The 21686-nt window shown below is 36.3% G+C and overlaps 2 protein-coding genes across 4 annotated transcripts; one reads left to right on the forward strand and one right to left on the reverse strand.

Annotated features, from left to right (window-relative positions):
* The first annotated feature begins 10657 nt into the window (after positions 1-10657).
* Positions 10658-12009, forward strand: LOC122047517 (transcription factor HEC2-like). Its single transcript, XM_042608865.1, has one exon. The coding sequence runs from the start codon at positions 11244-11246 to the stop codon at positions 11868-11870; it is 627 nt and encodes a 208-aa protein (XP_042464799.1). The 5' UTR covers positions 10658-11243; the 3' UTR covers positions 11871-12009.
* A 1374-nt stretch (positions 12010-13383) lies between these two features.
* Positions 13384-17167, reverse strand: LOC122047518 (mitochondrial phosphate carrier protein 3, mitochondrial-like). 3 transcript variants are annotated; one of them, XM_042608867.1, is made up of 6 exons: positions 16680-17167; positions 15365-15716; positions 15225-15275; positions 13970-14184; positions 13769-13893; positions 13384-13698 (listed from the first exon to the last, which is right to left on the reverse strand). In XM_042608867.1, exons 1-6 carry the CDS (start codon positions 16989-16991, stop codon positions 13632-13634), a joined length of 1122 nt encoding a protein of 373 aa, XP_042464801.1. In that variant the 5' UTR covers positions 16992-17167; the 3' UTR covers positions 13384-13631. The 3 variants fall into 3 exon arrangements, with proteins under 3 accessions (XP_042464801.1, XP_042464800.1, XP_042464802.1); XM_042608866.1 differs by having other exon boundaries at positions 15225-15268; positions 15355-15716; XM_042608868.1 differs by having other exon boundaries at positions 15225-15268; positions 15355-15720.
* Positions 17168-21686: the final 4519 nt, after the last annotated feature.

The raw sequence follows: 21686 nt of genomic DNA on the forward strand, positions 1-21686 counted from the left end.
AGAAATTGCTCTATCAATACAACTAAAAAAATTAATTTTTCAAAAAAAATAAAGGAAAAATAAGAAATAAATTTAGAAATATTTTTAGTATTTTGGAAGCAAAAAAAAGTATGAAATTGGAAAATTCAAAAGTCAAAGTGAGCCCTTTGGATAAATCTACTTTATTTATAATGTTGGGTTCGAAAAGGAAGGTAGCTAAAGCAACTATTTTCTTATATATTGAGGAAAAACAGAGTAGATAAATAATTTCAATATTTGAATACGTTTTAAACTAACAAAATAATTATTCATTTAGAATTTAATATTTGAGCATTTAAAATAGCCACTTTAAGGCATTTATGGTTGAGTTAACATATAGAAGTTTAAAGACCTTTTAAGGGTCTGAAATGGAGTTAATGGGAATAAAAGGCCATGTATTTAAATATTTTACTCTCATAAAAAAAAATAATTATTAAACCAGATAACATTAAATTTAGAGTTATCAATTTGATCCTATAAAAAATTTTTAATCATCATCAAGCTAAATTAGAAAGTGGTCACGATGAACAACCTAAAAACTCAGCATCAAGTGATTGTATACCTCATTTGAAAAAAAAAATCCCTATAAATGAGTTATAACTAAAAATCAAAACACAGAAACCTTAATAACAATTTGACATCTTTTTATTATAACATAGCCCTGAGGGCTATTTTACTCTGACAAAGATCATAAGCATATTAGTTATTAAACTTAAATATTATTAATTGATAAACTAATACATTAGTTGATTTTTTTAAAAAAAAATACTAAATAACATTTTAATTTAATTGATATTCAATTTATTATAAAATAAAAATATACATTTAAAATTAAAAGCTCATTATAGATTCAACGGCAAATTAACAAACAATGTCCATAAAATTCTGGAATATCTAAATCATATATCCAAATTTTAAAATTATCAAATTATATATATCATACTTCTTTCTGTGTTGAACCTAATTGATTGCTACATATTCGAAATCTTAATGTGCTAATTGTTACACTGTAGCAATCAATTAAAAAATTTGACTTGTGTTAAAAAAAAACCATTGCTCTCGATTTAGTATCTCAAATTGATGTTTGAGTATGAATAGAATTAGGATAACTAGATTAATACATAGGACTCGATTTTATATCATTCTGATCTCTCTAAGTTTATCAACTGTTTTACTCAAAATTGACTGATAGACCTAAAGAGCTCAGAATAACATGAAACCAGGTTCTATATGTTCATCTAATTCTCCTAATTATATTCATGCACTCAAACTTCAATTTGATATAATCTCAAACATCAATTTAACTCATTATATTAAGAGTAGTGATTTTTTTGAACACATTTGTGTTAAAAAAATATTTATGCTCTCAATATGATATATGGAAATTACATTTGAGGATGCAGATATAATCAAGGGAATTAGACGAACACATAAAATATTATTTCATGTCATTCCGAGCTCTCTAAGTTTATCAGACTGTTTTGACCAATTTCAGCTAAAATCGGTTGATAGATTTAGAGAGCTCGGAATAATATAGAGCTATATTTTATGTGTTTGTTTAGTTTTCTTGATTATATTCATACCCTCAAATATCAATTTTACTCTATATTGAGAGCAGATATTTTTTTGAACGCGAATCAAATTTTTTAAACACATTTGTGTTAAAAAAAAATTGTTGCTCTCAATATGACTTATGAAAATAACGCTTGAAAACTTTGATATAATCAAGAAAACTAGATGAACACATAGAACTTGTTTTATGTAATTTCGATCTCTCTAGATCTATCAATCAATTTTGACCAATTTTAGCTAAAATCGACTGATGAGCCTAGAGAGGTTATGTTGTGCAAAGAGGGGGCAATACCTCTCAACCTTTCTGAACCGCGGAAGAAGAGGAAGAGAGAAAAGAGATCGCGCGGAACAATAAGACAAAGACGCACAAAAGAGAGCAAACACCAGGAAGGAGAAGAAGAAGAAGAGAAAGAAAAAGAGTTACCGTGGTTCGGCGACTTGCCTACTCCACAAAACGGCCGAAGCTTTATTAGAATTCTCTTCTACACAAGAGAATCACATCTAATGATTCTTGTGTTTTCTGATCTACAATGGGTTTACAATGATCCCTATAAATACTGCTAAACCCCCAGACCCGGTAAAAACGTAACAGAATTTGTTATGAAAAACATAACAAAATTCTGTTATATAAAATCTTAACAGAATTTTATTACGAAAAATCTTAACAGATTTTTCTTCCATGACATCCCTTCATCCAAATATGAGCCACTCGTCAACAATCTCCACCTTGGCGAATATTCACCCCTTCGAAGAATACGAATATCTGGACAAAACTCCATTTGGATCTCTGGATCTGGGCTTCCTTCCTCTAGCATCTAGAGATATGGATCAAGTTCAAGCAATGCTTAAACTTCTCTGTGGTCACTGGCTTTGTCAAGATATCTGCAATGTTTTTAGAATTGTCGACCTTCTGAAGTAGTATTTTTCCGAATAAATTAATTCCCTGATCTTGTGAAACCTCATATCAATGTATTTGGTCCTCGCATGATACACCTGACCTTGACTCCATCTTGTTTAATACGTAGTTCTTTGACTAACCTTGTAAGCCACAATGCTTCCTTGGCTGCTTCAGCTACTGTCATATACTCTGATTCAGTAGTGGACAATGCACTATATATTATATCATAGATTTCCAATAAATTGGTCCTCCCACTACTGTGAACATATCCCCTGCATCGGTTACATCCACATATCCTGTAACAGAAGTACACTCTGTTGTCTATTAAACTCAATGTCATAATCTATAGTATTTCTCAAGTATCTGAAAATCCACTTGATCGCATCCTAATGTTGTCGACTAGGATTTGGAAAAAAACTTGCTCACTATACTAATAACCTGTGCTAAATCAGACCTTGTGTAAATCATTACATACATTAGATAATCAACTGCATTAACATAGGGAACCTTTGACATGTCTTAGATCTCTTCATCCGTCTTTGGACACCGTGTAAGAGATAACTTGAAGTGATGCGCCGGTGTGCTCACCGACTTTGCATTCTTCATGTTGAACCTATCCAACACCTTCTCCACATAGCTACGTTGAGACAACCATAATCTCCCTGCAACTCTATTCCTGTGAATCTCCATCCCAAGAATCTTCTTGGCCTCTCCCAAATCTTTCATGTCAAATTCCTTGCTCAGTAGCCTCTTCAATTTGTCAACCTCTCTCATCTTCTTCGCAACAATGAGCATGTCATCTACGTATAGTAGTAAGAAAATTAGTGATTCATCTTCAAGGCCCTTCACATATATGCAGCAGTCATACTCGCATCTCCTATATCCGTTTTGAATCATGTATGAATCAAAACGTTTGTACCATTGCCTAGGAGATTGTTTCAGTCCATAGAGCGATTTCTTCAACTTACAAACCAACTGCTCTTGTCCGGACTGACTAAATCCCTCATGTTGTGACATAAAAATCTGCTCCTCCAAATTTCCATGAAGAAATGCCGTCTTCACATCCATTTGCTCCAAATATAAATCGTGATGTGCCACCAAAGCTAATACCGCTCTAATTGACGTATGTCTTACCACTGGAGAGAAAATTTCTTCATAGTCAATCCCCTTTCTTTGTGAATACCTCTTTGCTACCAACCGAGCCTTAAACTTCACTTCTTCTCCCTCTGACATTGCTTCTTTCTTCTTGAATATCCACTTGCACCCTATAGCTTTCTCTCCTTCAGGAAGTTCCACTAGATCCCACGTTTGGTTCTTATGCAACGACTCCATCTCCTCTGTCATAGCACCCGTCCACCTGTCCTTTTCAGAGCTATGTATTGCCTCCTGAAAAGATGTAGGGTCTCCGCTACTAGTGGTAAGTGCATAAGATACCAAGTCTTCGAATCCGTATCTAGTGGGTGGTTTTACGACTCGTCTCGTTCTACCACTAGCTATAGTGCGATGCTCCATGTGCTCTGAGCTAGAATCATCGAAGTCATGAGTCTCTAGCTCCACTTGCACAATATCTTTCTCTTTGTTGCTTTGTGGTGTTTCCTTTCCTTCTTCCTGAGTACGTTGTAACATAGCTTTCTCGTCAAACACCACATCTCTGCTGATCACCACCTTGTTTGCCTTAGGATCCCAAAGCTTGAAGCCTTTAACTCCTTTCTGATAGCCCAGAAAAATGCATTGCTTTGACTTTGCATCCAGCTTTGATCTTTCCTCACTAGATATATGCATATAGGCTGGACATCCAAAAACTCGAAGATGAGAGTAATCTACTTGATTCCCTGTCCATACTTCCTCTGATACTTTGCCTTCTAGTGCTGCCCTTGGTGATCTATTAATGAGATAACATGTCATGTTAACTGCTTCCGCCCAGAAATTTTTTGCAAGCCCTGCATTCAGCCTGAGACATCTTGCCTTCTCAATGATTGTCCTGTTCAACATTTCCGCTACCCCATTCTGCTGAGGTGTCCTGCGAACCGAGAAGTGCCTCATTATCCCATGCTGCTCACAGAATTCCTGAAACTTTGAATTTGTGTACTCAGTCCCATTATCTGACCTAAGGCATTTGATCTTCCTTCCGGTCTGGTTCTCTACTTCAGTTTTCCACAATTTAAACTTTGCAAAAGTTTCTGACTTGTGACGCATAAAGTATACCCATACCTTTCGTGAGAAATCATCAGTAAAACTCACAAAATACAAGTGCCCTCCACGTGATGCTACACTGGCCGGTCCCCAGAGATCCGTATGTACGTAGTCCAGAATCCCCTCCGTCTTGTTTGTTGCTGTCTTAAATTGCACTTTGCTCTGTTTCCCAAGAACACCAAATTTGCATAATTCAAGCTTGCACGTTTTGACACCCTTCAACAAATCTCTCTTGTGAAGTTCTAGCATCTCACGTTCACCCATATGCCCTAGCCGCATATGCCACAAGACAATACTATCTGATTCAGACTCCACCGAGGCGACTCCACCTACAACTGTAGTCCCTATCAACTTGTAGATGTTTCCTGCTACCTTTTGTCCTTTCATTACCGTCAGAGCTCCCTTGTTGACTTTCATCACCCCGCTCACTGATTTGTAATTACAACCAATACCATCCAGTGTGCCTAGTGAGATCAAGTTCTTCCTTAGCTCTGGTATATATCTGACATCACATAAAGTTCTGATCACACCATCAAACATCTTGATTCTGACATTTCCTATGCCGATAATCTTGCATGATGCATCGTTTCCCATCAACACTGAACCAGAATCCACTGCCCTATAGGTGTCAAACCAATCCTTGTTTGGAGTCATGTGATATGAACATGCAGAGTCTAAAATCCATGCATCCGTCACCGCTCCGAACTTGACATAACCGATAGCATATCTCCATCACCGCTTTCAATTTTCTTCTTCAACTATGTTTGCAGACTTTGCCGAACTACTTTTGTTCTCTGCAACATATTTCTTTATCTCTGGACAATTTCTCTTGATATGACCTTTACCTCCACATTTGTAGCACGTGATCACCTTCTTCCTTCTCGACTTAGAATGAGTCTTGTTGTTGTTGTCATATCCATGTCGAGATTTGCTCCTACCACGCTCTTGGTTGCTATTTACCACAAGTCCTTCTCCTTGAGAAATTTCATCGCTTGTTTTCTTCCTTTGGTGAAAACCTAGCAATGCACTTGTGATCTCCTCCAATTTGAGAGTTTCCTTACCCCACATCAAAGTAGTAACCAAATTCTCGTACGTAGGAGATGAAGGTAGAGAATTCAACAACATCACGCTTTGTTTTCATCTTCGATCTTCACATCAATCCGCTTCAGATCACTTACAACTGGTTCAATACGTTGATGTGCTGGCTCAGATCGGTTCCTTCCGTCATCTTCATCCGAATAATTTACGCTTGAGATACAACTTGTTTGTCAATGATTTTGACATGTACCGACTTTCCAACTTTTGCCAAACTACCACCCGTGACTCCTCGTCCATGACATGGTACATCACGTCATCCGTAAGACAAAGCCTGATTGTTGCTATTGCCTTCGCTTCAAGTTCTTCCCAATCTGATTTCTCCATGCTTTCCAGTTTTCTTTCTCCTAGCGCCTTTACCATGCCTTGTTGCACCAACAAGTCCTCGACCCTTCTCTGCCATAATCCAAAGTTTCCGGTTCCATCAAACTTCACCATATCAAACTTCAAGTCATGCCCGACATGTTCAAGAAATCCGCCAAAACCTATTGCTCTGATACCAATTGTTGTGCAAAGGAGGGGGGGGGGCAATACCTCTCAACCTCTAACGTGCGGAAGAAGAGGAAGAGAGAAAAGAGATCGCGCGGAACAACAAGACAAAGACGCACAAAAGAGAGCAAACACCAGGAAGGAGAAGAAGAAGAAGAGAAAGAAAAAAAGTTACCGTGGTTCGGCGACTTGCCTACTCCACAAAACGACCGAAGCTTTATTAGAATTCTCTTCTACACAAGAGAATCACATCTAATGATTCTTGTGTTTTCTGATCTACAATGGGTTTACAATGATCCCTATAAATACTGCTAAACCCCCAGACCCGGTAAAAACGTAACAGAATTTGTTATGAAAAACATAACAAAATTCTGTTATATAAAATCTTAACAAAATTTTATTATGAAAAATCTTAACAGATTTTTCTTCCATGACATCCCTTCATCCAAATATGAGCCACTCGTCAACAGGTTAGAATAATATAAATAAGGTTCTGTGTGTTCCTCTAGTTCTTCTGATTATATTCATATCAGTAACATCAATTTAATTTACTATATTGAGGGCAATGATTTTTTTTAAAACATGAATAAAATTCTTTGGACACATTAGTATTTAAAAAAATCATTGTTTTCAATATAACATGCCAAATTGATATTTAAGAGTTTGAATATAATCAGAATAACTAAACGAACACATAAGACTTGATTCAATGTCATTCTAAGCTCTCTCGATGCCCATCAATCGATGCCCATCAATCAATTTTGACCAAAATCGATTAATAGACATGAAGAACTCGGATCACATGGAACTAAGACCTATATATTTATCTAATTCTCTTGATTATATTCATATAGTCAAATATCAATTTGACTCACTATATTAATAGTAGTGATTATTCTTAATCAATTGGTAGACTGCTACAGTTGGAATAGTAAGAGAGGTAAAATGGGTACAAGGCACGTGATATGATAAGTATTCTGAAATTTCACTTAAGTGGTTCAGTAATTACACTAAAAATTTTACACTCTACAGCTGTTGACAATGGTAAAACATTTAGGAGAATAAATTAGAAAAATCTGAATTTGAATCCCAACGACGATGAATATTTTAGAGGCCAACTTCTTAGTAGACGAATCAAGGGGAATACAGTTTATCTTTAGAATTAATGGAGTGAAAGCCCGAACACATGCAAATATACCTATAATAATCCACGATTAAAGGAGGTGTTTGGGTGGACCGACCTAGATCTGGATGGGTCGGGCCTAAGGGGTTAACGAATGTTACTAAGCTTCAGACTCGAGAAATAAAGATGCTTGGTGAAAATCAAGAGGTACTCGGGAATCAAATTCCGAGTCGTACAGTCCTTGGGATTGTATACTGCTCAACAAACCAATTCAGAGTTGCATAGTATTCGATCTGAGAATCTTACACAGAGAAGATGGGTCTGGAACCAAATGATACTCGGCTTCTAAGCCCAGTACACGAAGATTGGATTCAAAATCAAACGGTGCAAAGAGGAACGAAGTTTTGGAGGGATGCAATAAAAACAACCAATAATGACGAACAAGAATTAAGTTTCCAGAGATCAATTTCCTTGTGGAGATTTTCTTTTGCTTTTCAAAGATTAGTTCAAACATGTAATCTGGTGGCTCCTACAAAATTACTTCAAGCTCACACTTGCATGATGATGGAAGGGTGAAACAGAGACAAGGCAATGGGCTTTCAGAAGCAGATGATATGATCGACTTTGTGGTCCTCCACTGATCTTCAGCTTCTTGACAAAGAAACGATATCAATGCATGTTTAAAGATGTAAAGAGGTAAAGAGATAAAATTATGCAGTTTAACTCATTCATATTGATTATCAACACTTGAATCATAAAGTTTCACGAGAAGCAATGTTTTTTAGAACTGGAATTTTACGGTTTAGCTCATTCGGATTACTGATAAACACCAAAACCATGAAATTCACTAAACACTGTTTTAAAGAGGTGAAATTCTGCAGTTTAACTCATTCAGATTACTGATCAATTCAACACTAAAAAAATCATCTTTCAAGAACTCAAATTTTGTAGTTTAGCTCATTCAGATTACTAATAAACACCAAAATCATGAAATTTGGCTAGAAACAACGTTTTTAAAGAGAGAAAGAGGTAAAATTCTGTAATTTAACTCATTCAGATTACTGATCAACTCAACACTAAAATCATTAAGTTTCACGAGAAGCAATGTTTTCTAAACTGAAATATTGCAGTTTAGCTCATTCAGATTACTGATAAACACCCAAACCATTCAATTTCTCTAGAAGCAGTGTTTTTAAAGAGGTAAAGAGTTAAAATTTTGCAGTTTAACTCATTCAGATTACTGATCAACATTAAAATCATGAAGTTTCACGAGAAGCAATGTTTTCTAAAACTGAAATATTCCAGTTTAGCTCATTAATTAAAAGATAAACACCAAAACCATACAATTTCGCCAGAAGCAGTGTTTTTAAAGAGGTAAAGAGTTAAAATTAGGCAGGTTAACTCATTCAGATTATTGATCAACACTAAAATCATCAAGTTTCACGAGAAGCAATGTTTTCTAAAATTGAAATTTTACAATTTAGGTCATTCAGATAATTGATAAACACCAAAACCCTGAAATTTAACTAAAAGCAGTGCTTTAAAGAAGTAAAGAGGTAAAATTCTGAAGTTTAACTCATTCAGATTACTAATCAACATTAAAATCACGAAGTTTCAAGAGAAGCCATGCTTTTTAAAACTGGACCAGTCAGTGCAACCAACTGATTACTACAGGTAAACACATAAATCACATTTGAACTGACCGATTCTTTCGAAAAAAACGACAGCCCGCGTCTAAATAAAGTGAGGATGGGAGAAGAGAAGATAATTAATTATTGAGAGGGACCACTCCAAGTAACAAGGAGAACAGAAGGAGAGGGTAGCCGACGAGGAGTATGTTGTTGATTTGAACAAGCTACTCAATCATATTTCCTGTTGTTTTCAAGACTTAATGGACTTTTGGCAAGACAGGGAAAGGAATCGAGGTCCAAGGATGAGGTATGAGCTGAGGAGGTGGGAGAATTCACATAGAATTATTGATAGAAAAACAAAAGGTAAAAAAAAAAAAAGAAAGAGAATTACAAACACTGATGCAATGTAGGCCAACTCACTGAATGATATAAGACTTATGAAGTAAGAGTGATTCTCTAGAGAGGTTAAAGATGAGCAGGGAATGTTTAATTTTCCAAACCACCAAATCTTCAATCAGTACTCACTATCGTCGTTGCGAAGGTCGCATAGATCCTGTCAGATTTGAAGAACCCAATCCAGTGGTGACGGTCCCCTCAGAGCCATGTCCAAGTTCTGAGCATCTGGCAATTTAATTATGTGGATGAACTCATTAGCATCCAACTCATATAATAATTGTTGTCAACCTCTTTTTTTCCTTTTCAAGCTCCAACTTATAATACAGGAGAAGATTGTTACTTCCTGTAAATGGTCAGTAGAAGAACGAAGTAATAACTTTAAGAAACCTAAAGAAAATGAAAATGATAGGTACAAAGAGTGCATTTTACTCATTGTAAGGATCAAAGCAATAGAGAACTTGGCAATCATTACTCAAACAGATGATAGCAATCTTTGGTTTTTTACTCTAGATGCTTTCTGATGTCAGGAGCAAATACATTTAAACACAAAGGGACAACCATAACCACAGAGCATTTCTTAATTCTCAATTCATCATATAAAGAACGATCTAAATGTAGAACCCTATTCATGAATTCACAATTTGACAGCACTGTTCATTCTGACCAAGTGAGATATGGTCTGTCCAATCTGATGAAGTATTTAACTAATGAGTGGGGAAAATTCATCAAACAGAACTTAAGTTGAAATGTGTTTAATTTTCAGACTAAGTAGTACGGAAGTGTTGATAGAAAAATAGATTTCAGGTCATTATCATAACAATTTCTTTTGAAAAAAACTTCTGTGCTTGTTAGAAAGGTCTTGGCACCGGCCAGATCGACTAAAATTGAAAGAACAGGAACAGTGGATGGAGAACATAATAATTTACATAATCTATGAAGGATCAGAAGGTGAGGCAGGATATGGGAAGATCACCTGTGGGCCATCAGCTCAATATCACTGACACGTGTAGGCACTGTCATTTGAGAGCCTCAGCTGACTTTAGACTTCTGTTCCTCTCCATGTGAACCTTGCCTTCCTGGTGCATGCACCAGTTGCTCTGCCCAGAAATATGCATAAAATATTAATGAGGAACTGTCAAAACAGTGAGGAAATTTAGATTTGTTTCCAAGTTGGATCCTTACACTGGTAGATACTGCTACTTTGCCCCCTTGTTCTACAAGAATTCAGTGGGAAAAAAATGATTTTAAACTCAAAGACTAAATTGACGATTAAGCTTGGATAACTAAGTGTTTATGAGTGAGTCAAACTAAAAGGACCAAAAAAACTTAACAAGACAAAGTAAATTCTTCATAAATAACACCATTTATTTATCATAAAATTTTGCGTTCTAATGATTTCTTCAAGCATGTCTGAGTTTTGTGGGAGGTTGAGGAGCAACCTAGTAAGAGTCTGCTAATAGTATCACACTGCAAGCAGGCAACATTTGTTACCATTTATATGCTTATCAAAATGACACAAGCTTATCAAAATGAGATAAAATGCAGGTGTAATATTTTAGTATAGAAAAAAACAATTTATAATGCATATCTTGTATGAATAAATTCCATGTCTTATAAAGAATAGTTGAAAGCATATTATATAAAGGCTACAGCATTGGCGTGGAGCAGCATTGCAAGGGAAAGCTTGAAAATTCATGAGAAATACTTGTCAATTATAGACATCTTCCTCTCTGCAAGCTTCTGAAACAATTCCCAGTTCAGCTCCTCCTCTCCTGCATCGGCAATTCCTTTGCTTTCAGAATCGTAATTGGTGGCAGTGGATGTGCCGATGGATTTGGAGTACGCAACAAGTGCTCAGATGGACTTGGAAACAGTGGCGATGGGGATGGAGAAGCTAAGGGAATTTTCACAAACACCTGTGCTGCAGTCGCAACAGCTCGGGTACTCCCTCTCGCCGGAGCTCTCCAATACCGGAGCCTCTTCTTTCCCGACGCAGCTCCTGCTGAACTCCTCGGGCGAGGGGCTCTGCGAGAGGCCGTCGGTGGCGGACATGCGGGAGATGATGTTCCGGATGGCGGCGCTGCAGCCCATCCAGATCGACCCGGATTCGGTCAAGCCGCCGAAGCGGCGTAACGTGCGGATATCGAAGGACCCGCAGAGCGTGGCCGCCCGCCACCGGAGGGAGCGGATCAGCGAGCGGATCAGGATCCTGCAGCAGCTGGTGCCCGGTGGGACCAAGATGGACACGGCGTCGATGCTGGACGAGGCCATCCACTACATGAAGTTCCTGAAGAGCCAGGTGCAGTCGCTGGAGCGGGCGGCGGCCGCCGGCCGGACCACGGGCACCGCCGCAGGCTTCGCTAGCGCAGGCTCCTCGCACGTGAGCTACACGTGCTTCGAGGCCCCGGATTTGGGAGCCCAATTGCTCTTGAATAATTTGTCAGATATAAGCTAATGGGCCCCAGCCCAATCCGTCATTGCTTACATACTATTGGATCCGGGGGTGAAATTAGTAGGTGTTAGATGTTTATCGTTGAGTTTATTCGGTGCTATCGTTTTTTATTTTCAATAATATAAATTACTCTTATAATTTAGTCGATAAGAGCTACCTCTATATAGTATACAGGATGGACCTGAGGGGAGGTCTAAGAGCACCAACCATCTAGGATGGTCCTAAAAGAATATTATAGATTAGTTATATATCGGTTCAAAAAATTAATTTAATTAAAAAATTTAAATTTAAGTCTCTTTTAAATTACAGACCATAAAACAAAATATGTTAAAGGAATTTACAATGCAGACACACATTAAGCACTATGCACTGAAGTTGCTAGATAGTGAATCGATATACGTTTTATTTGACAATTTACATCTTCATCTAGAGCCGAAACTCAGGAGGTTTTATTATTATTATTATTATTATTATTATTATACTTCGTCTATAAATGTGCATTCTTTCTTACGTAATGTGGTAAGTATTATAGGATATGGGGACTTTTTAATCTGCTCCACTTGGCTAATGATGTGTTATGTACATTTTATTTTTGAATCTTTTTATTACTTAATTATTTCATTTTTTTTTTCATATAATCACTCTTACTCATATTAGTATCTACATCCATTGATCTATTTATGTGTAATGTATTCATATTTTTCAAGTTGAATTTAAAGTATTTAAATTAATTATTTATAAAAATTAATAATTTATAGAATTTAACATATTTTTAATATTTTTTTAAATATAATCAGTGAATAATTAATCATTAACACTTGTCTAAAAAATATAAAGAAAAGGCATTACTTCTTAGGTATGTGATATTATTTGAGGGGTTTAGTTTTTTTTTTAAAAAAAAAAATTATAATTCAAGTATCTAACTCTTTGTCTCTTAAAATTTATCTATGTGAGTGAGTGATATTTTCCATTCTCTTAGACGAGGAGATGATGGTAGGTGAGGCATTTAAGTAAGCATGCAATCAAGTCGGCCAAAACAATTCATAATTGTTTCAAATAAATTTTATGGCACATAGCATGGGCTGACTTTAAACAAGCATTTATGCACTATTAATTTGATGTAACTATGCTAATGTCCTAATCATTCTTTGTAGACGTTGACTTGTAAATTTAATTATATTATATTATATTATATAAATATTTTTTGAACTTATTCCGTGATAAATGTAATGTTCAATGGTCAATGTATTTTCAATAATGAAGGTCGAACACTTGAATTATAAAAAAAGATAAACAGAAAAGAAGAAATGATCTAGGAATGATTCTTAAATGTAGGGTTGACTTAGACATCCTTCTCTACCTCTACCAGTTGGAATTATAAAGCATCAGGTCGTTCTGCACTGTCGGTCGTAGATTTCGCAGCGCAGCCATTATAGACATTGAGCACTTCATAAATAGTTTTGACTGAATATAAAAAAACAAACATAGAATCCAACATGAACACAACAACAGATGGTCAAAAGCAAAAGAAAATTTGTTATTTATGAAAAGACTGTTACAGCAATTTGGATTCTGCTGGCACTAAAAGAATAGCAAGCGAAGCAACAAACAAACAAACAAAACTTTAGAATTGGAACAGCATTTGACAGATATTGTTTTGGTATCGAACTGCCTCATTTTGTAATGTCTAAAATGCGTCTAAGAAAAGATGGTAGAAAATATGAAGAACGTGCCTCTGAGAACTGGAAAACATGGTGGAGACTATCAGCTTTGTTTTGCATGTTTTTCACTTGAAACGGTCGGACGGGGGGCAACACCGCCAGTCGTTGGCCTGAAGAATTAGCAAAAGATTAAATAGTTTCCACATCACGTAGTAGTTCCGAGTGAAGATAAAAGCTTACAGGCCAATGAGAACTTTGAAGGTGTCGTAGATTCCCCATTGTGCTCCCGTCAGAGTGCCAATCATCACGATGCGAAGGAGAAGACCACGCGTAAAAAGGCCGTGCAAACCAAGCCGTCTTACAGCCTGCAAGAGAAAAGCACTTGACCTCAGAAGCGCAGCTTGAATCGTAGCAAGAGTATTTGTGAGAGCGATTACTAACATCAGTGATAGTAGCTTCTTTTGTATTGTTCAGAAAGGAGACGAGGTTGTCCGCAGGGTGAGAAACCACAGCACACAATACTCCGGCCACATAGCCACCAGCAAAGCTCACGGCCAGCTGTAGTGGTTTGCTACATTCTTCCTTTGGTTTGGGAATGACATGCTTGTATATCATTTCAACAATCGTCTCAAAAGAAGCAAATTTCATCATTGTATCTACAAAGTTTTCCATGAATTCATATGCATGCAACAAAACACTAGTAAGTGAACAAGGAGAAAGGTCCTTTTCTTTCAAAATGTCAACTTTGCTTTGTTTTGATAATAGTAGCTGAGGCAGAGAAATAATACAATGATCCATTACCATCTTCAATTATACTTGAAGAGCCCCAAATAGCTACTTGTTTTAGTATAAAAAAGGGAAATAATAATAATAACCAATAATGCCCTAGGTACACAACTGACCTTGATTCCTTGTTGTACTACCAAATTGTTTATAACGGAAAAAAATGCAGCATATTGAACAAGACTCTCATATCAATGATGCATTTGGGAGGATTGCGAAAGGGGGAGTAATTAGGTTGAGAATAATGGAATAAGATACAGATTTGCCCTGAGAATTATGAAAAACCAAGAACAAAAGCTAGTGAATTAACTAAAGGAAAAAAAATGGCCTTAACAAAGCAAAACAAAACCATAGTGACAATGAAAAGACAAATGGAATGTAGTAGTTTAGCTCCAACTTACATGAAAAGAAAACACTAGGGCCATGATGATTTTGGGATTTAGATTTTTCCTTATAGAGTGGTAAATTTCAATCTGGGAACAAACTTTGTGAACGTCATTGCATATATAGCTTGTTTAAGAAAATTAGGAAGCAAAGTGTGACAGAAATCCAGTTAACTCAGCTGGCAATACTAAGATTTTCAAGATTTCAAAGACATGAAAGGGACTGGCTAAGTGCATATGCAACAACAAAGATGATTTTCATATTAAATAATAAAGATATGAGATTCCTTCCTTTAAAATACATTCATTATCAAAGTATTGAAAACAATCAAAATTTTGTTTCACTAGATCACCTACTCATAGTAGCAACTTTAATCCTATATAGTTTATATAAAATATCCTACACCTTGTTTGGATTTCTCCACATAAAAGATTAGCAACTTACAAAAGAATGTAGAAGAGATATATGTATAGCATGTATGTATTTTATGTGAAAAACAGATTGCTGAAAATGAATCAAGTGTGCTCACAAGGAATCTGACGTCCCCATAGTGGAACTAGTCCTTTGTAAAGTCTGCAATCTCAATGCAAGATTAAACAAATCAACAGTTGAAGGTAAGATTTCAAAGCTAACAAATACGCACACCTACAGATTCATACCCTGGAATACCTTCTGATGCAACAAACTTGGGAAGGCCATCTCTCAAACCTTTAGCAAACCCTGGTTGAGTTTGGATCCTGACCTTCACTGCCTCCATGGGGCAAAGAGCTACAACAGCAATCATTTCAGCGGAAGCAGATCCCGCAAGGTAAATGAGAGTCTTATGCTTTGAAGCATGTTCTGGTCCAGAAAGCTCTGAGTATACCTTCTTGAAAAACTCATAAAATCCAAATTTGCATCCACCCTGGGCACTATAACCAAGCAAAGTTGGCACCCAACCCTTGAAAAAGCCTCTAAAACCTTGTTCTTTTAACAAAACACTAAACCCTCCCAAGATGTTCTTGAACTTTGCTGGATCAATCTGACTTTTACAAATGGTGAGAGAAAATGTCAATGAAGTTTGTTGCTGATCAAGTATATTAGCAAATGAAATTCTATTTAACAATCTAAGAAATAGAATGCAACCAAGTATCACAACAACAACAACAACAACAACAACAAAGCATTTATCTCACTAAGTGGAATCGACTATATGGATACTCTTAAGCCATTGGATTTGATCCCCTATTATATCGTCATTTATATTTAATCTCTAGCATAGCGAACACACTCCGTCCTCATCAATCCCAAGCTTAGATAAAGGAGAAGAGTTGTGTTAGGTTATCGTAAAACATAGGCGAATGTGATGTATGGATCCATCAAACTATTGCACTAATGCAACCAAGAATGATAAAATACTAAAATTATATTCAAGAACTGGATAGTGCAATATTTAGCTGACGACAACACTAACCAAATTGGACAATTGTTAACTATTATATAAAGCGAGAATGCAGTAAGTTCCGATCAAATCCTAATATAAAACTTGAACAAACGACAACCCAAACCCAAAAATCATGACTTTGAGGAACAGACAAAATGATATCTTTTAAAAAGGTTCTAACTTTTTCATACTAACTGTTTTATAGTGATGAAAGAAGTAGAGTACACTCTCAGATCATTATGTCCTCTCAACAATTTCTTTAGAATCTACTACTTCATCTCCAGGTATTTCATTTTGTAGACCATAAATATGCGCAAACCCCGATCAAATATAGTAGGGCCAAACATTACTTCATTCAAACTGGTTTATAACTTGATCTACAAGATTCATCCAAACTTATCTCGTTAATTTCTTGATCTTCAGGTTTGAAACCAAGGTAAGCAGCAAACAACACTAAATAATTCGCAATCTTCCATAATCAGTTCGACAGCCCACTAATTTAGAACTATTAAAGGAACCCTAGCCCCCAACACAAAAATTCAAGAACCTTACGGTCCTTACCTGCATATTACACTTGACGAGGTCGAGCGGGGTGACGGCCATATGAGTAAGGCCACAACTGGCGATGCCGCCCAATGTACAGGCGGCGTAGTAGAGAGGCGAATGCATCTCGATTTCCCTAGGTTCCCTCGACGGCTCGTAGAAGAACGAACCACGCAGCTGGGAATTATCCCTGAAATCCGCATCCATATGTAGCGACCCGGAGGGAGGGCTCCAGTTTCGAATCCTCTCCGCGCCCAACGATACGACGGAGGAGACGGAGAAGAGGAAGTCACGGAGGGGCGAGTTGGGGGAACCTCCGGAGTCTCCCATGGACGGGGCCCGATTGCTTGAACTAGGAACAGGTCTTCGGATACGATCGGATCGAGCCGGATCGACCCACCGACGACAGCACTCCCGTCGGCGACGGCGACGGCGGTGCGCTCTGTGCTCCTGGAAGCTTTGTGGGCGAATCAAAGAATGCCACCGTCACGAGCGCGAGTGAAGGGCGAGGTGGTAATTTGGTAAAAGTAGTAGGGGTAGATTAGGTAATGAACAAGTGTATTCGACTGCTTAGTTACGGCATCGGCTTCGATTAAATTGAGGCCGCGGAATCGGGCGGGAAGGCATTACGTTGCAACACGCCACTGGTTGAAATTGTGGGTCCGCTGTGAAGAGTACCTGGACCGGCCCAATTCTCAATTGGCCCGATTCTCATAAAATTGGCATTGTCAAATCCCAATTGTTCTAAAGAATGAAGACCATAAGTTAAATTTAATTTGAGCTAAAATGCATAGTGATATGGATGTTGGAAAGTGTCGATGAAAAATAGATGAAAATGAATTTCAATGCGCACGAGAGTTTAGTTCCATAATGAAGTTTTGTAGGTCTCGAATGAGCGGTGGAGATATTAAATATTATTATATGAGATTTAGGGTTGAAATTTAATATTTTTGAACATGTCTTGATCATCTGTACTAATAGCTAATAGTCACATATACCGTATTAGCTTGAGATGGATTAGCAAAGATAATGAGGTAAACGAATTGCCTTTTATCCATACATGCAAACTGTATAAATTTAAACAAAGTTGTGGGCGTTGCAAGCAAGAAAAAAAAGGGAAGAGGCAATGCTCTCCTAGTGCCATGTAAGTATGTCTTAGGATTAATATGGAGGGAGTAAATTATGATGACTGAGAAAGTAATTGAATGTGGAGATGAATTAAACAGTGTAGAAATTTAAACCCTGTCAATTTCAAAATTCGATCATTCAACCTCAAGTCACAAATTTTTATTTATTTATCATCTTAGCTATGTCCGTGGGGGTAGATGTTGCAAACAATGTGGTAAAAAAAGACGATTTACTCGTCCTAGTACCTCCGTCAATTTATTTTTAGACTAACACAGAAAAGATAAATCATGCATGGGTATTAACTATTAGTACTATGATTATTAATCATTAGTAGAGTGGTTAAGATAAAGAGAAAGAGAAAGACATGTTCAAATGGACTGAGTTTCAATCTCATAATTAATTTAATATGATAATATCTATGTTTTAACTACCGTACAATCTTGAGAGGACGTGGATGTTACAAACAAGCGAATACCAGTAGGGGATGTAAATCAAGGGTATGAATTGCATTAAATTCAGGTTGATGAAGTGTCAAAGTCAAATTGATTGTTCCTACTTGTGTAACAAACATAATAATAAACAACTGAAAGAAAGAGTTCGATGTTAATGATAGATCTATAATTGCCCAAGTAGTAATTAGGACAGTAAATGAATTGATAGTTTCAGAATAAGTTTAGTATTCAATTTGGTATAAATTTATTTAGGTTAGTTTAATACATATAAGATTAATTAATTAAATTAAACAAATAAACTTGAACACATATGTGTTCAACTCGTTAACATTCATAAATAATGTTTGTGAACAACGTTCGTGAACCATGTTCATTATTAAAACTAATATCAACATGTTAAATAAAATTTAAAAAATAAATTAAATAAATAAATTTAAATTATCAAGTTGAATAACTAATCATACAAGTAAAAGTTTCAAATAATAAAATAAATTTGAATTGAGAACTCGATAACATCTAAATGAATTAAGATCAAGTCAAGCTTAAATTGAGATCTCAATAATATATAAACGAACAAGCTCAAGCCAAGCTTGAACTAAGCTCAAGCTTATAAAAAAATAAACCAAGCCAAGCTTGAACAATCATTTCAAAAGCTTGATTCATTTTAGGCTCGGTTTGGTTTGGCTTGGCTTGACTCAGTTACCTTATCAAATAAAATTCAACACTTTAAAATTTGGCTCAGCTTGACTTATTTACAACCCTAGTAGTAACGATGTCAACTATTGACTTACGACCTAGACGAACAAAGGCAATTAATGACTTTTATTTGATTATTAATCATACTCTATACTCTGAATCAGAGCTTATATAAGGAGCTCATATTTGTGTGAAAATAAATAAATAAACAATATTCCTTCCAACTATTAGTGATGGACCCTTGGTTAAGATTTTATCAAGTTAATCAAGTTCGAGTTGACTTAAATTAAGATTTCGATATTTGATCAATATGTTATTTGGTCGAATGAGACATCAAATAGATTAAAATTGATTGGATATTTAACAGTCGATCAATATGTTAAGTTGGTTGAGCGAAAAGTCAAGTAGGTCAAAATTGATCAAATACTTGACAAGATATGAAAAGTCCAAGTGGATTATGATCGACCAGACATTTAGTGGTGGAAGTCCAACATGGAGTTGTTTTGAGATGGAAAGTCTAAGTGGATCATGGCTGATTAGATACTTAGTGATTGGAAGTCCAACAAGTAGTTGGCAAGAGAAAAGTCCAAGTGTATTACAGTTGATCGAACAGTTGACGGTCAGAAGTCCAACAAGGAGTTAGCACAAGAGAAAACTCCAAGTGAGTCATGATTGACCGAGACTTGGTGATCGAAAGTCTAATAGATATTTGGAAAGAGAAAAGTCCAAGTCAACACATTTGACCGACACTTGGCAGTCAGAAGTCTAATAGGGAGCAATGTTAGTGCCAAAATATTTCATATATCTGCATAATGGTATAATATTATATACTTTGAGCCTAAACTCTCATATTTTTTGTTTGGACTCTACCTAAAATGCCTCGTTCCAATGGATATTTTTTATGTCTTTCCAAGGTAAGATTTTGATTATATTCTAATAATCTTCCTCTCAAATGAATAACCATCATTACTTTCATGATCCAGACCTCTCTGAAAGCATCCAGTCACTGTTGACCGACTGCGGACCTCCCCGTAAGCTTCCAGTCACTCTTGACTTGCTTCGGGCCTTCCCTCAACTTCGTTCAAGGTCACCCACATGACATCTGGTCTAGACCATGACTCTGATAGCACTTGTTAGTGACAAAAGAATTCACATATCTTCATAATTATATGATATTATCCACTTTGGGTATAAACCCTCATGCATTTACTTTTGTGCTCTACCCAAAATTACTCATTCTAATAGAGATATCTTTATCATTTTAAACCCATGATATTTTCCATGTCTTTTCAATATGAAACTTTGATTGTATTCTCAACAATCCTCCCCTCAAACGAAATACCATAATTACTCTCATAATTTGAGCCTCCCCAAAAGCATCCAGTCACTCTTGATCTGCTCTGGGTCTCCCCGCAAGTATCCAGTCACTTTTGATCTGCTCTGGGGCTCCCCTCAACTTCGTTCAAGGGCACTCCACATAACATCTGATCTAAACCATGCCTCTAATTATACCACTTATTAGTGCCAAAAGAATTTATATATCTCAATAATAGTATGATATTGTCCACTTTAGACCTAAGTACTCATGAATTTATTTTTGGGCTCTACCTAAAAGGGCTTATTATAATGGAGATATCTTCATCCATTTAAACTCATAATATTTTTTATGTCTTTCCAATGTAAGACTTTGATTGTATTCCCAATAATGAAGTCCCGACAGATTAAGGTTAATTGGATGCCAAGTAATGATGAAATCCCAACAAATCAAGGTTGATCGGATGCAAGGCAATGAGGAAGTCCCGGTAGGTCAAGATTGATCAAATGCTAGGCAAGGGAAGTGTTGGCAGGTCAAGATTGACCAAATATTGGGCAACAGAAAGTTTCGATAGGTCAAGGTCGACCGGATGTCGAGCAAAGAAAGTTCTAGTAGGTTGAGGTCAACTGGATACTGGACAAAACTAGAATTCGGCTTTGATAAAGCTCAACAAGAGTATTAGTCGATTGATAGTGATGCGGAAATAGCAAACTTTTGAATGTCATAACTTTTGACCCGAATATCAGCACTAAGGGATCTAAATTGTGAAACGGAGCTCGTTTAGATCCATATTTCTTACTCAATATCAGTCGGTTGATTATGCATAATCAATTGATTGATATTTATCAAAACCAAACAGAAACAAGTTGATTCAATTATTCGACTCAATTGATTATATCAACCGACTAATGGTTGATATCAGTCAACTGATGACCTCAAAAATCAAATAGAAGTAAGTTGATTCGACCATTCGACTCAACTGACATCAATCGATTGATTGTTGATATCAGTCGACTGATATCAATTAAAAATCTAACATAAACAAGTTGATTCGACTGTTTGACTCAACTGTTCGACTCGACTAATGATATCAATCGACTGGTGGTTGATATTAGTCGAAATATATTCAAATAATCGATAAAATCAAATACATTTTAGAAGGTTCAAAGGTCGTTCAACAACAAGAATAATGTCAGAAATCATATTAATCAATTGATGGGTAAAATCAGTTGACAGATAGGTAAAAATCAACACCAATCTAAAGGCTTTAAAAGAAAGGTTTCGAGGAGATTTTTGTTGCCGATTCTTGAGGGTTTGAGGAGAAGTGTTGCTACATTTCTATACCAACAAGAGGCAATTCTAAGCAACAAGAGCGCAAAGTTCTCTCAAATTGTTAAATGTTTTACTTTCATTTGTATTATATTTGTTTCATTG

This window comes from Zingiber officinale, chromosome 2B (genome assembly GCF_018446385.1).
Source record: "Zingiber officinale cultivar Zhangliang chromosome 2B, Zo_v1.1, whole genome shotgun sequence".
NCBI classification, from domain to species: Eukaryota; Viridiplantae; Streptophyta; class Magnoliopsida; order Zingiberales; family Zingiberaceae; genus Zingiber; species Zingiber officinale.

Excerpts from the sequence above, each read along its gene's own strand:
- LOC122047518 (XM_042608866.1), bottom strand. The coding sequence starts at position 16,991 with ATGGGAGACTCCGGAGGTTCCCCCAACTCGCCCCTCCGTGACTTCCTC. Across the intron at positions 15,269-15,354 it reads GCATCAGAAGGTATTCCAGG|ACTTTACAAAGGACTAGTTC; the intron begins GTATGAATCTGT and ends TTGAGATTGCAG. Across the intron at positions 13,699-13,768 it reads TTCAAAGTTCTCATTGGCCT|GCCAACGACTGGCGGTGTTG; the intron begins GTAAGCTTTTAT and ends CTAATTCTTCAG.
- LOC122047517 (XM_042608865.1), top strand. The coding sequence starts at position 11,244 with ATGGATTTGGAGTACGCAACAAGTGCTCAGATGGACTTGGAAACAGTG.